General features: G+C 37.5%; 1 protein-coding gene across 1 annotated transcript in view; it reads right to left on the bottom strand.

The window, feature by feature from the left end:
* Nucleotides 1-201: 201 nt before the first annotated feature.
* Nucleotides 202-15,408, bottom strand: part of LEMD3 (LEM domain containing 3) — a gene marked incomplete at its 5' end in the record, with an annotated part of 47,542 nt that continues 32,335 nt past the window's right edge. The window contains 7 exons of the mRNA XM_009706384.1: nucleotides 202-547; nucleotides 774-852; nucleotides 995-1,100; nucleotides 5,563-5,644; nucleotides 13,036-13,214; nucleotides 13,443-13,545; nucleotides 14,555-14,656. Of these exons, the coding sequence (XP_009704686.1) occupies nucleotides 384-547; nucleotides 774-852; nucleotides 995-1,100; nucleotides 5,563-5,644; nucleotides 13,036-13,214; nucleotides 13,443-13,545; nucleotides 14,555-14,656 (815 nt within the window). The remainder of the gene's footprint in view (nucleotides 548-773; nucleotides 853-994; nucleotides 1,101-5,562; nucleotides 5,645-13,035; nucleotides 13,215-13,442; nucleotides 13,546-14,554; nucleotides 14,657-15,408) is intronic.

Consider the following 15,408-nt stretch of genomic DNA (forward strand, 5'->3'; position numbering starts at 1 on the left):
TTTCACAGGAAACTATGGAAATACAGGAAGTCTTCTTTTCTCCATGCTTTTGTATTATCAAAAACATTTCTTGGTGCAAAAATACAGTCACCACATCCGCAAATGTATACTGAATTCGGTATTCGTCATGCAAAACTTAAAATGCATTGGTTTACTATAGCCCCAGAAAACTTCCTGAAGCAATTTTTTTTTTCCTTTTTCTTTTTTGTCAGCTCAGTATTACTGCCTCATTGCTAAGTCCCTTTGGAAACAAGATTTCTGGAACGTTCAAACTTTTATTTAATTAAAGTATTACATACAAAAAGCACTAAAAAAGGAAGACGGCAGCCAAACAGGAAAATTCCTGTTGCAAGTAACAGTCCTAGCAGTTGTAGAAAGTCTTCTCAGGAGCTTCCCTGAGAATTAGTTGTGCCTGTCCGAAGACGCAGATGTGACATAGAGTTCATGTGTTTGTTTGATGGCTTCAGTGGAGTGTTACAAGTAAGAGCCTGGGGAAAACGATGATGATACCGATCTAGTCGCAGGTATTTTACCGTTACCAGCTTTCCTATGAGGCAAAGAAATAGGAAAATAGAAACCTTCTAGTTCAGTATTGTGACATTTTGCTTGAGGACATAATACACATCATTATACTGGAATTAGTTTACCAGGTGATGATTACTAAAAAGATCCAGTTTGTTACAGCTCAATACTTTAGATATAAAACTTTACACCATTTAAAAGAACTCCAACTCATTTCTATCCATGTTTTGTTATAAACCCTCATTCCTTACCGTCAAACCAAGAGCCATGTAATGCCTTGAAAGCCTTTCCAGCATACTCTGGAGAGAGACACTTGACATATACACAACCCTGCATTGAGAGAGAAAGGGGTTTGGTTGGTTGTTTTGGTTTGTGGGTGTTTGTTTTTTTTTTTTCCTTTTTTTTTTCCCCTCCCTAAGTCCAACAGACAAAGAAAAACAAAGCCTTAAGATGCTACCGGAAAGACACTCACCTCACGTGAATTTTTGTCAACAGCAATATGAACAATTCCATCGTTATCACTGCATTTCTCCAAGATGGCTTCTTGAATTGCTAGATGCCAGTGATCACCTATTTCCCTATGCAAACAATGAAAGATTTAATTAAGTACATAATTTTTTAAACATTCACAATAATCTCATCCTTCCCCACTGAGTTTGGTCTCTCTGTAACTTGACATCATTTTCTGTTAAATGACTTTGGGGCAGATTTAGTACTTTAGGTATTGAATATTTAGTAAATTGGGTCCTACAGTCCACTTTAGAAAATTCAACACTAAGAGTAAAAAGAAATAATCTGTATTTGGGGGGATTTGTCCTCCCCTTCCAGCAGCCTGCCATCACCTTCCTGTTTGAAACTGCAAGCAGTTATAAACTCTTCTTCCCAGACCTGCTCAGAGGGGCTGGCCGTTGTTCCAAGGAGAAGGTTGCTCCCAGGCTGTACCTAGTGCTGTGGAAGAAGAGCAGGGGAGGACAATAGCGTAAAGGCCTCTGCCCCTTGGCTGTATCACCTCTACCAGCAGTCACAGAAGCAACATTACATGTCAGGCTTGAGCAGGCTGAAGGAGTTCTTTAGCTATTCAGACACTGTTTGTCACTGAAATACCTATTCACTAGCCCGAAGCAAGCATCAAATTGCATTCGTCCCATCGGGTACTGATAGAACATGCCAATCTAGATCCAGAAATAGAAGTTATTAAAATCAGATTCTAATTGTGGAGGCTTTTCACAAAAAAATATTTTATTGTCAAGACTGATCAATCTTTAGGTACATCATTAGAGATGACAGAAGTCTATGTATTTTTGTGAAGGTACTGCAGGAACTATCTGGTCCTAATAAAAAAAAAATCTAAGCAGAGGGAAAACAATTTCAATACCCTTAATACACCTTTAAGCCTGTCTGAATAGTCTTTATGCAAAAAACAAGGAACTTACTCTTTCAATAATACTATCAAGAGCTTTGGGTAGTTATAAAGAGTTTTTTCTATGAAGGCCAAAATTCTTGAAATATTTAATCTACCTTCCTCCTTATTCATTAAAAAGAACTACAGCAGGGGATAGAACGTACATGGGGAAGTTAACTGGTCAGGGATGTTACTTAAATCTGTCAAACACGACACTTGCGGGACTTTGGCAACACAGAGTGTCAGATTTGTTTCCATGATTTGACCATGATTGGTTGGAGGATCAGACTTCCCAGTTGATGCCCCTTATACAAGCAGATCATATATAAACAAGCAAACAAAAGCGCGAGGGGGACACGTGGGTGCAAAGAAGATCCAAACGAAGGTGCTACTGGGAGAGAGACTTTCCAGTGGAAAACACCTAAATTTAAAACCCTGCAAAAGTGAGAAGATGCACCCTACTCAGGTGGAGGAAAAAAAGTGTTTTCTTTTTACTAGATAGCTCAAGAATGAAGGGAATATACAAGTCTCCTTCCCCTTCTCTAACTGTAAACAAGAGTGTTTTTTAAATAACATGCTGTGCTCAGAATGTTAGGGAAATAAAGCAATTCCAAGTTGTAAAACCAGAACATTTAAAGGTCCCCTCCGATCCAAGCTATTCTATGGCTCTATGAAATCTTGAATCCGGTGCATTCCCTCCCTGCCCAGGACTCATATCCAGATTTTTCTTGAGAAGCATGCTGCCATCAGCAAAAAAGCCAGCTACTATAAGAAAAGATCATATTGTTAGGAGTAGCCATTCATCTTTTCTGCTGTGTGTTCTTCCCAAATACTGAAGTCACTGCATTACTCCCAAGTGCTGACCTCCTGTTTGCAGATCAAGCAGAAGTACATTCTCAGTCTAGTCTGCTTTTTGTGTTTTGCAGACCTGGGACACGAAACATCATGAATTATCAACTAACTTGGACTTCCCATAATGGAATAGGGTCCCAACAGGAATGACTTGCTGTTCCCTGATCTTGCACATGTATGCTCCATTAGAATCATAGAATCATTATGGTTGGAAGAGACCTCAAAGATCATCAAGTCCAACCGTACACCTGATGCCGCTTTATAAGCCATTCTTTTTACTGACTTAGTGGGAGATGCAGAAACGCTAAAACGGGCTTATCCACATGATGCTTAGACTGATATTTTAAAAACCAGGCATAGTTAAATGCCTAGAACTTACCCCCAAGTTTACGTCTGCTGCTGTGGTCTGAGGGCTCACAATGTCCTGGTAAGTATTCTGACTCTTGGCAGCAGAAAGATGATTATTTACTCTGTTAGCACTGATAAATACAAATTAACTGGTATATTCCCCAGACAATTCTCAGGGCAAGAGAAAAGACCTCTATTATGGATGGCTGCTTTTACCAGCTACTGGCATACTGTTGAAAAGTACTTAGTCATTTATTGTTAGTATACAATAGCTTGACTTAAAGAGCAGCTAAAAACTAATTTTGTTAAACATAACTTGCACCCATGGCAAATGTCAAAACAGTATTTGCCAATCTAATCGCATACACTGGTACATTCTGTGTTTCAGGTGGTCAGCGAAGGCATTCATCCCTTTCAGATCGAGGACAAGGACATAAATTTTATTCCTCCTTTGACACAAGCAGTTCAATAAAGTAGTTTGTCCTGTGCTGAGGGTTTTTTTTTGTTTTGTCTTGGTGGGGTTTTTTTGCCTTTTTTTTTTTTAAAGATTACTCCAAGGGTGTGATAAAAAGTACTTCCTTAAGCAGTAGTCCTCTGCAAGAGAGCTCATGGAAGAGCAAGGGGCTGGGGTGCACATTATGTATGATGTATGCCCACTACAACTATAATCCAGCAGTCCAGCAACAGAGCTAGGTCAACTTTCAAAAGAAAAGGTCTACAAAAAGTGAATGTATGAGAAGTTGCACTGTTCAAAATAGCTGACTGGACATAGACACTAAAGAGAAGTGTCAAAAGAGAACAAGTCCTAGACTATAAATGTTTGGGGTTTTTTTTAATGCGCTTGCTGGGCATAGACTGGGTCAGCACTGAAACACACTGAAGTTTACAGGAAAGATATAGCCTATAAAGGGAGATTGTTCTAACAAAAGTATCATCTCAGTTACTAGATCCGTTAATAGCAGACATTTCGAACAGCTAACATTTTGCAACAAGAAAGTAACCAGTACAGCATACCACTAAATACTACAGCGAAGCTTCAGGAACGGATTGATTTCAGTACCACTCAGGTTATATAGCTATATACCACCACCTATATAGCTCATGAAGTCTCCTTTGTAGAAAGCACAGCGAGGACATTGATCTCATCCAAAATCCTCAGCAAGTATCTTTTATTTCATCCTCCTACAGAAGGAGGAATTTGCCTCAAGATCAAGCCTAAGATTTCAGTCTTGCTCACCCTACTGCAACCTGAAGGTTATGAAAGAAGTCACAGTTGGGATCTCTGCCAACAAGGGTCATTAAGTCTTAAAGCCATTGAAAACCAGCTTTTAGAGTACTTCTCTATGCTAGGGATAACACTGTCCTCAGCTAAATCAGCTAACAGCCTTTCAATTAATAAGGCAAGGAACTAAAGTAATTAAGTGTGGCTAGAAACAAAAGTGAAACAGAGCTGATGAAATACATCCAAACTTTGCAATCACTGGTGTGCATACCCCCGTGTCCCCTCCTACTTCCTGTTATTCCCTAATCAATAGCTTTTATTTTCCACTCATCATATTCCTCAGTCCCAATTAGCAACTCACTTTTAGTCTGTAAGACAGTATAGCATCTTCATTCTTCCCCTATATAATCATGTCAGGGAATAAATTACTTCAGAGGAGTTATTGGAGTCCTTTTATCTCTTTGCACTGGATAAACCAGGCTTCAAAGATTAGAAAGGATTAGTTGGCATGACCTATGTGTTAGCCCCCAACTCCTAACATGATCTACTCCACAGCCAACAGGGATACAACAGGATAGTGGAGTGGATGAAGCTTTAAAAGACTACAAAAAAATTAATTAAAAAAAATTAACTCTTGGCATGTGAAACAAGGCTTGTTACTTATTCATACACAGTACACACTTTAAAAATCTGAGCATTAGAAGCCAGTACTCTGCACTAATTTGTTTAAAACCTTCCCACTACAAAAATCCATTTGCTTCAAAACTAGGCAGTCACACTGCCATAAATAATTTAAATTCAGCCTTTTAAATGCAACCTGTGCAAGTTCTGTAACAGCCTAAATACTCCAGAATACTCAACAATACTTCAGAAACTTACAGTCTGTTAGGCCACGAGAGGCCTGTCAGCTGATAACTGAACATTTACAAAACAAATTAATGAAGAAAGATCAGTCATTGCTCCAAGTAGTTTAACTAAATGCCACACTCTTCAAGAAGTGACGCAAAGACACAAAGCAAGACAATAAAGGACAGAAGACAGACAGTAAAATTATTTATGTCTCTTCGTAGATGTTAAGAGGAAGATTTTTATTTTGCACAACCTATTTGTTTCTGTTAAGGTATTCAGGTTTACTCACTTCTTCCAAACACCTCTCAAAGAAATGGACCCTTCCAAAAGAATACAGAAATTCAGATAGATTACTGGTTTTACTTACATAACTGGATCAAACATATTGCGGATCTTTAGACATGGTGTCAAGCTGTTCGGTGGTGAATTTCTTCTGTCTAGATGAAACGCTACAAAGAAATATAATAGTATTTATTGACAGGCATAGTACCATCCAGTTAACAAGTGTCAACTTTACACACTAATACCTTTCTGGTTTTACTCAAAAGAATACTTCCCTTCATATATGAAAAAGCTTCAAGCAAATTAAGTTCCCCATAGTCTTCTACTGCACTGAAGAAAATGTACAATACTTAACTGAACTGTTTAGATTTACAGCTCCTACATTTAAAAAGATAACGCACTCTTTTACAGCCAAGGCCACAGTACATGGAAGGAATTCACGATATTTAAAAAATACCATATAGTTGAAGAGAAAGTATTTGCATTACATCTCCATGAAAAGACAGATATTCTTAATATCTGGAGCAAGTTTCTGGAGTTCCAGGTTAATGATTCAGTTTTAACTGCCTGATGAATTTTCATTTCTTCCACTTCTGGGGCAATTTACTGCCCATCTGACTAAGAAACACAGAGACGCTCAGATGGATGTTATATTGCATCTGTATTGCAGTAACAACTGTCAAGGTGCACTCTACAAGGACAGAGCTTTTGTAATCCTAAATGCTCTGCGCACATGATCAGAAGCTTGCAAAAATGAAACACAGAGGATAAAACAGACGTAAGAAGAAAAATGGAAATTAAACGTAACAGAGCAACCCTTTCAAAGCTGAACAATCCCATGAAATACATTCTGAAGTTCTAAAATAAATATTAACTTCTCTAAAGTTCACAAGTTCTACTTGTGGTAGTCGCAACAGAAGACTGCACCACAAGAGGAGGAATAAAGGAGCCCTTCAAATTCAGATAAGGTAATTCCATGCCTCCAGAAGGGTCAACAAAGCAGCAACAGAAATTGAAGGGGATAACCAGGTAAAACAACTTCCAAGGTTTGAAGGAAGTTTTATTTTGAAGACTTGAGATGAGTAGATTCAAGAGTTTAAATGTAAGATTAAAAATCTCAACAAGACAAAATGATGTTCCAAACTGATGCTAACGCTTCTCCTTTGCAATCCCTACTTTGGAAAAGTTTGACAGATTCAAGATGTTACATTCCAAGCATTAGAAGTCTGTTTTGGACAGATGATGCTACAGATCTGTGCTTCTTACTGCTGACCTTTTAAAACAAAATCTTGCAAGTATATCCAAAATATATGAGCACTGTTGCTCTTCTGTATGTCACCAAAACAAAAACCGTGTCATGTAGAAGAAATTCAGTCATGTGGAAGACACTGCACGTGAAAGACAAGCACTAACCAAGAGAAAATTCACTGCCTGCAAGATATGGCATAGACAAACTTGTTTCTTATGCAAATTTCTAAGGGAAAAAAAATACACTTACCAAATAGAAATTAGAAAAGGTAGTCTCCGAATCTAATACGGAACCAACCGTAAGTTCCCCAAATAACTAAAAGTGTTCTTATTAGAATATACACACACAGAGTCCAAGTCACCAACACCTATACCAATTGTCTGGTTTTTCTTGGGAATAGATTTCTAAATATGCTGGTGACACTGCATCTATCTCTGAGCTGCCTATAGTTTAAGGACAAGTCCTTTTTCAATAGCACATGGTTTTGTAAAGTTTTTTGCCCTTGATTAAAAATTATACATAGGGTATACAATAAAAACTTTACAGAACTAAGCAACATTGAAAAACAAACGGACTTACCTTACTCATGTAGGTTGGCTCCAGCAGATCAAGGGGGGGGGTGAAATGTCACCAGCATATTGTACACTGGGGCACCAAACCATACTGGAGAAGGTGATCTGGGGTGGCCTAGTCATGGACCTGGACCTGAAAAGGCGTGGGGTTGAGGAAATTATGTGCTGATTGTTAATAGTTAGGTTGACTCAGCACATGGTTTTAATCCACCTTGGATTAAAGAATGGTGAGGTTATTTGCAGGGACCCTAGGCCCAGAGGATCAACACTTCTGCAAGCTGGTTATGAATTCCAAAAAAAAAAAATCCCATACTGTTGTTTAAGGCAGCAGCTTCACCACTGAGCTATGCAAAAGTAACTAAATGGGGAATTCACGTTTTAGTGTAGACACCTATAAAAAAACCAAGCTCTGCCTGCTCCAATTCCTAATAATCTTGATGTCCTTTTGATTGAAAGATCTCAGGTGCTTGCAGAGAGGACTTCAGCCAGAGCACACCACCAGCACAAAACTAATCTGCTACCAACTTAATGTAACATCACACTAGTAGAGCAAGTGTGCCCAGGGCAGGGCAGCATATGAAAATAAAGATGAATTCTGCTTTTTCTCAAAAGTGTTTCAAAATCATGGTAAATGTAAGGAGAGTTTTGCAACTTGGACAGAGCGTTTTACATATAAAGGAAAAAACGGCCACAGAAATCAGTAAGGTACAAAGTTAATGCTAGCACAGTAATAAGCATTAAAACGTATACCAGAAATGGCACCAAAAGGGGAGGCTATGCAAGACACAGGCAAGTTAAAGATAATGCTGTACCTACATAGCAGAATTCAAAATGGCGTAGTTAACAGATGTCTCTTGAACTTCATTGCACATCTATAACAACTAATTCTCCCCCTCCCCCCAAAAGAGCAAGTTTAAGTGGCAAACCTATTCAGATTACAGTACTGATTATTTGAAAATTTTACACTGGTGTGGAGCATACAAAATATTCTCCTCACAATAAGGGCATAAGCAGACATTCTTGCAGGACATCAGTCTAAGCTACACCAGAATTAACTAAGCATTTCACATGCCATTTCTTTTCCTAAATGGGTCTCAACAGTTAAGACTTACAAGATGAGGGTAAAAAGGTAGAGATGAAATAGGAAAGCAGAAGCACAACTTTGTGCAATCAGTCACTGACAAGAAAATTTTTAGGACTTTCATAAATTCCCCTTGGGGACTAGTGAGCACCTTCAAGAAAAGGAAGTCACTTTGTATTTCAATCATAATGTACTTTGTTTTATTACCTTAAACTGTATCATTCCAGATTCAAAGAACAGCAGCAGCTAAAAGCATGCGATTTCAACAACCTCTTTATCACTGTGACTGGAATATGTCTATGATGGAAGAAGCAGCTCTTGCACAAACTTCAAGAGGAGCATCTAAGAAACTGTAGTACAGCCTTCTATACCTCTTGAATTCCTACTGTATTATTGCTAAAGGGATTCCCCAGTATCACCACCATGGGTTCTAAGACAGCCCAACAGATCTTTAGATATGGATTTGATGCACCTGATAAGGTTGAAGACTTGCATCAAATATAGGTAATCATGTTTCTGAAGAACAGATTTATTCATGTTAAGCCACAGATCACTAATTTATTAAGTACTAACCCTTCTTATCAAAGGCAAGAACAAAAAGATAAAACATTTAGTTGAAAATGTTGAAGTTACACACTTTCACACAACACGAGGTTTTTCAGTAAACAGGAAAGATATTGAAATCAAAATACTGCTAAACGTTATTAAGAGAGGAGAGTATGGGTGACTTGGGGTTTAATACAGTTAAGTTCAGCTATAGAAGACCAGCCTGGGATGGATAGAGCATTTTACAACAAGCATAAAATCCAGAGTTTTCTTGCAGTAGTTAAAAACATGGAGAAAGGATTGTATTATCAGAAGCTGGGGAGGAGGGGTGTCACTCACAAAAGGTAACAGGTTATCTTCCATGCTGGAGGATGAAATATCACCCTAGACGTGGTACTTCAGAGAACCTCTTTATCTCATCTCCAGAGCTGTCAAGGAACTTTAACTATTGCTGTTAGCTTAGCTACATTGGAGCTCTGCCTACCTATTTTTCTTTAAATCTCCAGTTATCAAAGGCATGATAGGATAATAGTATCTGTTCTTTTAAAAGCCAACTGGACACATTAGAAATGTTTAGGGTTTTTTTTTTCCTCCATTGCTTTAATTAAATTACACTTCAGCATGATCAAGATTGTTTTTCAATTGATAATTCTCTTGTCAACTGTTTTCAAAACATCACTCATTTGTCCATCATCCCATTTAGTGGGCACGATGGCATTGGGTATATGGCTGGACTTGATGATCTTTGAGGTCTCTTCCAACCATAATGATTCTGTGATTCTATGATCCTACAATGACCTTACCTACCTACCCAGTCTTTTTTTGTTTGGTTGGGTTTTGTTTTTTTTGACAGATATGTCTACTGTGTCCAGTAGATAATATTTCAAAGGAAGTACAACAGACTTTATTCTGACTCAGTAAAAAAAAAACAAAAAAAACAAAAAAACCCAACAGTCTGTCAAACACAGGCTGCATCCTGAAGGACTGGACAAAATGCCAGTGATGCTTGAACTCTAGATCCTAACAGACAGTAGAGCCTAGATCTTCCTGCGTGCTACAGGTCCTATATTTAAAATGCATGCTATCATCTACCAATATCCTAGTACACACTGGCAGGTCAAGAGGCTTTTTTTCTTCAGTGGCACCTACACTCTAGATATTGTGCTCTGTTACAGAGCACTACCAGATCTCAGAAGGTTAAAAAAGTTGTGACCTTGAAATTTATTACAAGATTCAAAAACAAGAATTCACGCTGATTTTGTATGTAATGAGTTTGTTCAGGACCTAGCAGTCTTTAAGAGTAGATTCATGAACTTCTATGTTCAAACATCAAAACTGGAGGATGAACTTAATTCCAGTTGATTAATACTTCCAAAAATGAAGAAAATGACACATAGATATAGAATTCCTACCATCAGGAAAGAAACAGCTGTGCAAAAAGTAAGAGACTTATGCAATGGAACTATTTCCAACAGCGATATGAAAACAAGCAACACAAAATAGAAAGAGCCTTTGCAGGTGAAAATTGCCTTTGCCTGCTGACTACCAAGACAAACAGATCCCAGATGACCTATGCCATTTCAGTCACCCCTATTTCCATGCCCTTCTGTTAGAGCCAAAGTATGCAGTTTCAATTCTTCAAAGATCTTTGCTGAACTACAAACATAACAAGAAACAGGACAGATCTTAATATATCCTATTAAATAGAAAGCATAGAGTTTTAAGTACATACTCCAGGCAACATACAGCTAAAAGCCAGAGCTGAGAGGTTAAGTTATTCTGTCCACATTCACAATATGCTAAAGTAGGTACCAGATGCTCAAATGCAGATGGTACCTAACAGCAACCACTGCAGCAGCTGTCTTTCTAGGAAGTTTTGGAAACTACTGTTCTGTTGAGAGTCTTGAATGTGTATGCCATGTAGCAAAGCAACACCTGAGCTATCACACACTGAGAAGTCTTCCAGATGAAGGAAAATCCAGTTTGATTTCTAATACAGGACAGAATGTTATGTAGTGATTTATATTGCAACGAAACAGAACAAGAAAAACTGAGAGCAAATGAGTAGTAAATGAGAAATTACAGAACTGGAGTGTCATGTTTCACAGCCTCTACTGAACAATAAACTATGTAGAAGATTCAGCTTTATAATATATGTAGCTTGCAGAAGCTACGTTCAATTTAAGCGTTTTAAAATTAATCATGACAGTATTAGAGACAGCTGTTGATAAAACCCACTGTTTCTGCACTGCACCTAAAGCACTTGCACATCCCTAATAGACAATGTCCTAGAAAGAAAAGGCTCTGCAACTCTCACATCTTACAAACTAAAGTTTCTCAAAACTGAAATCATGTTGTCACCGCAGAATGCCATGTTACTACTACTGCAAGACAATGACTGCAGAATCTCAAGCCTGCAGTAGTATTCATAAGGTATTTTTAAAAAAAGTAGCCTTCATTTCCCATAAGTGATTTAAAATGAGAAACATAATGCTAAAACCAGTAGCATGACTTTGAGAAGCATATAATGATATCCCAACATAACATTTTACATAGACAAGCAAGAAATGAGTCCCCAAGACTACTAAGACCCTCATCAGATAACATGCCAAGTATCTGCGAATGTCTCAAAATATTTGGCTTTTCAAGTTGACATGAGAGAACTGTTCGGTTTTGCTTTGAACTTACAGAAAAGCAAAATTTAAGACCCAAGGGCTAAAAGCATACATAGAACTTGTGAAAACACCCAGTGGCCTGGGACAAAACCAGAATGCTAGCACTACTTTTACGTGGGCAATCAAGCTTGCTACAGCATAAATGTTCCAGGCCACAAAGCAGCTCTTTCTGTCTGTCTTTGGAAAGGAAATAATCACATTGGAAGGAGATACTTTAAACTGTACTCTCTTTTATAGGAAAAAAATAAAACATTGTTTCTTACAAATAAAAATGTATACCAGCAAAAAGCAAAAGAAGAAAGCCTATTCCTACTTGCATTACTTAAACTAAGACCAAAAATTACCATACTCCAGAAGAACATAGATGAGAGTGCAGTTGCTTGCCAGTGGGAATTTTCATTCTGTTTAAGTGGGACTAGGAAGGGCAGAAAGTCTGTCTGTTTTTTAATTAGGCTTTTTTCAGCATCTAGTTCAATGCCATAGAAGTAATGCATGATACAACCTTGGTAACATTCAATTTAAAAAGCTGAACTAAAAACTGGAGAAGCAACCATTCCCTCCTCCCTCACCATCAAAACAAGCCCATGAGTTTATAAACTAGGATTCTCTGCAGTATTTATTTCAGTCCCCCTGGAGAGAGAATACAACATTACAGAAAACATAAGGCAAGACAGACTCTTTAAGAACGAAAACATTTAAACAATTGGCAATTAAGATTTCACTTCAAATATTTACCTTCACACTCAGACATCAACAGAAATGACCATTTTTTACTACAACCCAGAATTCAAGTCTTATCACTTCCATTTTTCATTGACAAAAAACCCTCATCCCAGAAACTGAAGCTTAACATGAAGAAAGGCAGAAAGAAAAAGGAACTAGGAAAAGATGACCACTGCAGACAGACAACTGCAAACCAGACAACTGCAACAGACAACTCCTCCTCCAGACTCTGTCTTTAGGCACCCGACTGATAACAGCAGGAAACTCAAGTCTACAAGCTCTGATTTACCTGCTGTCAGTACAATCAATTACATGACTTCCAGTAACTATAAGGCATGTCAGAATTTGACCAACTAAAGAGTTGGTTTGGGTTTGGGTTTTTTTTGTTTTGTTTTGGGGGGTGGGTGGGGTTTTGTTTGTTTTTTAAATTCATGAAAAGAAACAAGCAACTCATTTCAGCTACATGCCCTCTGCTGTATTTCGGCATAGCTGTAACAGAAAAGCTCATTTTCCTTGAAAACAAGGCAGACACTGAATACACACAAAAAGAGTCTAGTGAACAAGATAATAGAGAAATAGCACTGACAGTTCATAATACTTAAAGGTGTGAGAGGAAACAAGCCTTTCATGTTCAAGCAACAAAATACCATTTAGAAGTTAGATGCAGAAATTAAAACAATCATATTTGCAAAACACAACTAAACTTCAATACCTTGGCCTTGCCACACTTTCGATGGTATTACTAAAATTTTGTCACATGCTGCAGAAGGTTGCATCCATTTCCAAACCAGTAACTCAGCACCACCTATTCTTCGTGTCTCTGTGCGAACTCTAGATTCATTTGCTGCAAGAAAGTCAACTGCTCTATTCCAGACTTTCCTCATTTTCCTCCTTAAAAATTGAACCAAGAATTGCAAAGTTAGCATTGTAAAAGCCTGCATAGCTGACATTCAGCATGTAAGAGAAATCCAGTGTTTTTTCCCCCCCACCTGCATCAATAAGAATCTCCAAAATATTACACTATGCAACCCACTAAAATTAACTTACTTAATTGACCAATTTTTACTACTTTTCCTTACTTACACATAAGGAAATTCAGTACTTCTAGTGAGAACATACCTGTCCTGAGGTGGTATTAAAGAATCACGCACGTGTAAAACAGGCATGTAAGGCTGCAAGTCTTTATTTTCAGAACATGCCTCGCTGTGACTTCTTAGAACATCTGAGGACACCATAAGAAAAACTGGTAATTACACAGTTCATGCAAACATTAAGAAAAATATCAATTCTGGCAATGAACAGCTACTCTAAAGACCTCTTCCAGTTTTAGTAGTTAAGGTGGTTTTGCAATTTTGAAGCATTTTTCCTCCTAACCATGCTGAAGGCAAATCAAGAAAACTAACCACACAGGGTGCCTCCAAGTATTCCAAACAACTTTGGAATAAAGGAAAAGAGTTCTTGCAGTTAAGTCTTGATTGGTACTGTCAACTCTTAGCCGCCTTTGAAAAAAAATAAAAAAGTGCTTGCTTTCCACCCCAACAAAACTTGATTTGCAAACAAAAAAAGCTAAGAAAGTGGTAAAAGCAGGAAAACAGCTCTGAGCTGTCTATCATCTCTGTATTTATGATGATTGCCACAGGTGAAAGTAATAAGACGATTTAAGTAAAAATGCAGCCCAAACCAGAGTTTAAAAACTACAAACTACTGAAAACATTGTGGCTTCAAGTAGAAAGGCAGAATTTCAGAACTCAATTATGTCTTCTATTTTAGTAACATAATTTCTGTTCAAAGTGACTAATTAAAAAGCTGCTTTTCCTCTGAAAAGCCATTAAGGATGGAATTGAGAGCCAACACACATTTTAGGAGTGGATATTTTAGCTAAAGATAGCTGAAAAAACAGATACAGAAAGCAACATGTCACCATACTTCTAGTCAACAAACATCACATTTGTTTTCAATAGCAAGGTATACCACCAAGTCAATGGGAATTTATCATAGCAATGTTGATATAATTCACAATCTTTATACCAAAAGCTTTGATTAAAAAAAAAAATCATCCTTTAAACCTAAAGAGAAACAAAACACATGAATCACATTGGACCAAGAACTCTTAACAGCATGATGACTGCCAACTAAACAGGCAGAAAACATAACCAAATTAATGCCAGTACTTTGAAAGTATTAATTCAGAGCTGATACCGATACATCAGATGTGACTCAAAAAGCCATACCTATGATTTTTACCACCATATCGTACATCTGCCTTGTTTCTTCTTCCTCTTTTGCCCAACGATATTTCATGTAGTGCAAGACTCCCCAAACCATTGCTATACCTGCATTAAGATGTACAATACTCTTTAAACAGTATTAGAACATTGGTTATTTAACAAAGTTTGCAGTGCATACTTCAGAAGTTGAACTAGCTAACTTTGAAATTTAAAGTTAGTGAAATACACTTTACTGACTATCAATATTTTATATTTTACTAACACAGCAACACAAACTCTTGAACTTTGAAGAGGGGTTACCTTTAGAAAAACATTTCATTGTTTTAACAATAACCTGGTATCTTTTGACTGTGGTTTGAAATTTTACCCATTAGTGAAGAAAAACAGTAAAACAATTATATTGGAAAAATTCAAAGTCATATCAAAAGTCACATAAACTGACAATTCAGAACATGTTAAGGTTTAAAAATGCACAGTAGTCATTAATTCATAGACACATCACGTGCTTTAGATACACCAGACAAAACTTACTAACTTGGACTGCTTCAGTTCAGCTACAGATTTGTATTTCTCGCAATAAAGTACTGGATGCTGTTTTTCTATTACTTTAAGGATTATTCCCAAAAAGGACAATCTAGTTAGGAAGGTCAGCAGCATTAAGTTGAAAATAAAAATGTTACTCCTTCTATCTTGGGCTGAGCACACCACTACACCAGTGATCTCTTAACAAAAAAAAAACCCAAATGCCAAACAAAACCACACACACAAATTATAGTTACATAGTTTGTCTCGTACACCAGCGATTGCAAGGCAATGTTAACTGATACATCAGAGACTGAGGGACACCATTTTAGGTC

The sequence above is a fragment of the Cariama cristata genome, unplaced genomic scaffold, assembly GCF_000690535.1.
Source record: "Cariama cristata isolate BGI_N322 unplaced genomic scaffold, ASM69053v1 scaffold318, whole genome shotgun sequence".
NCBI classification, from domain to species: Eukaryota; Metazoa; Chordata; class Aves; order Cariamiformes; family Cariamidae; genus Cariama; species Cariama cristata.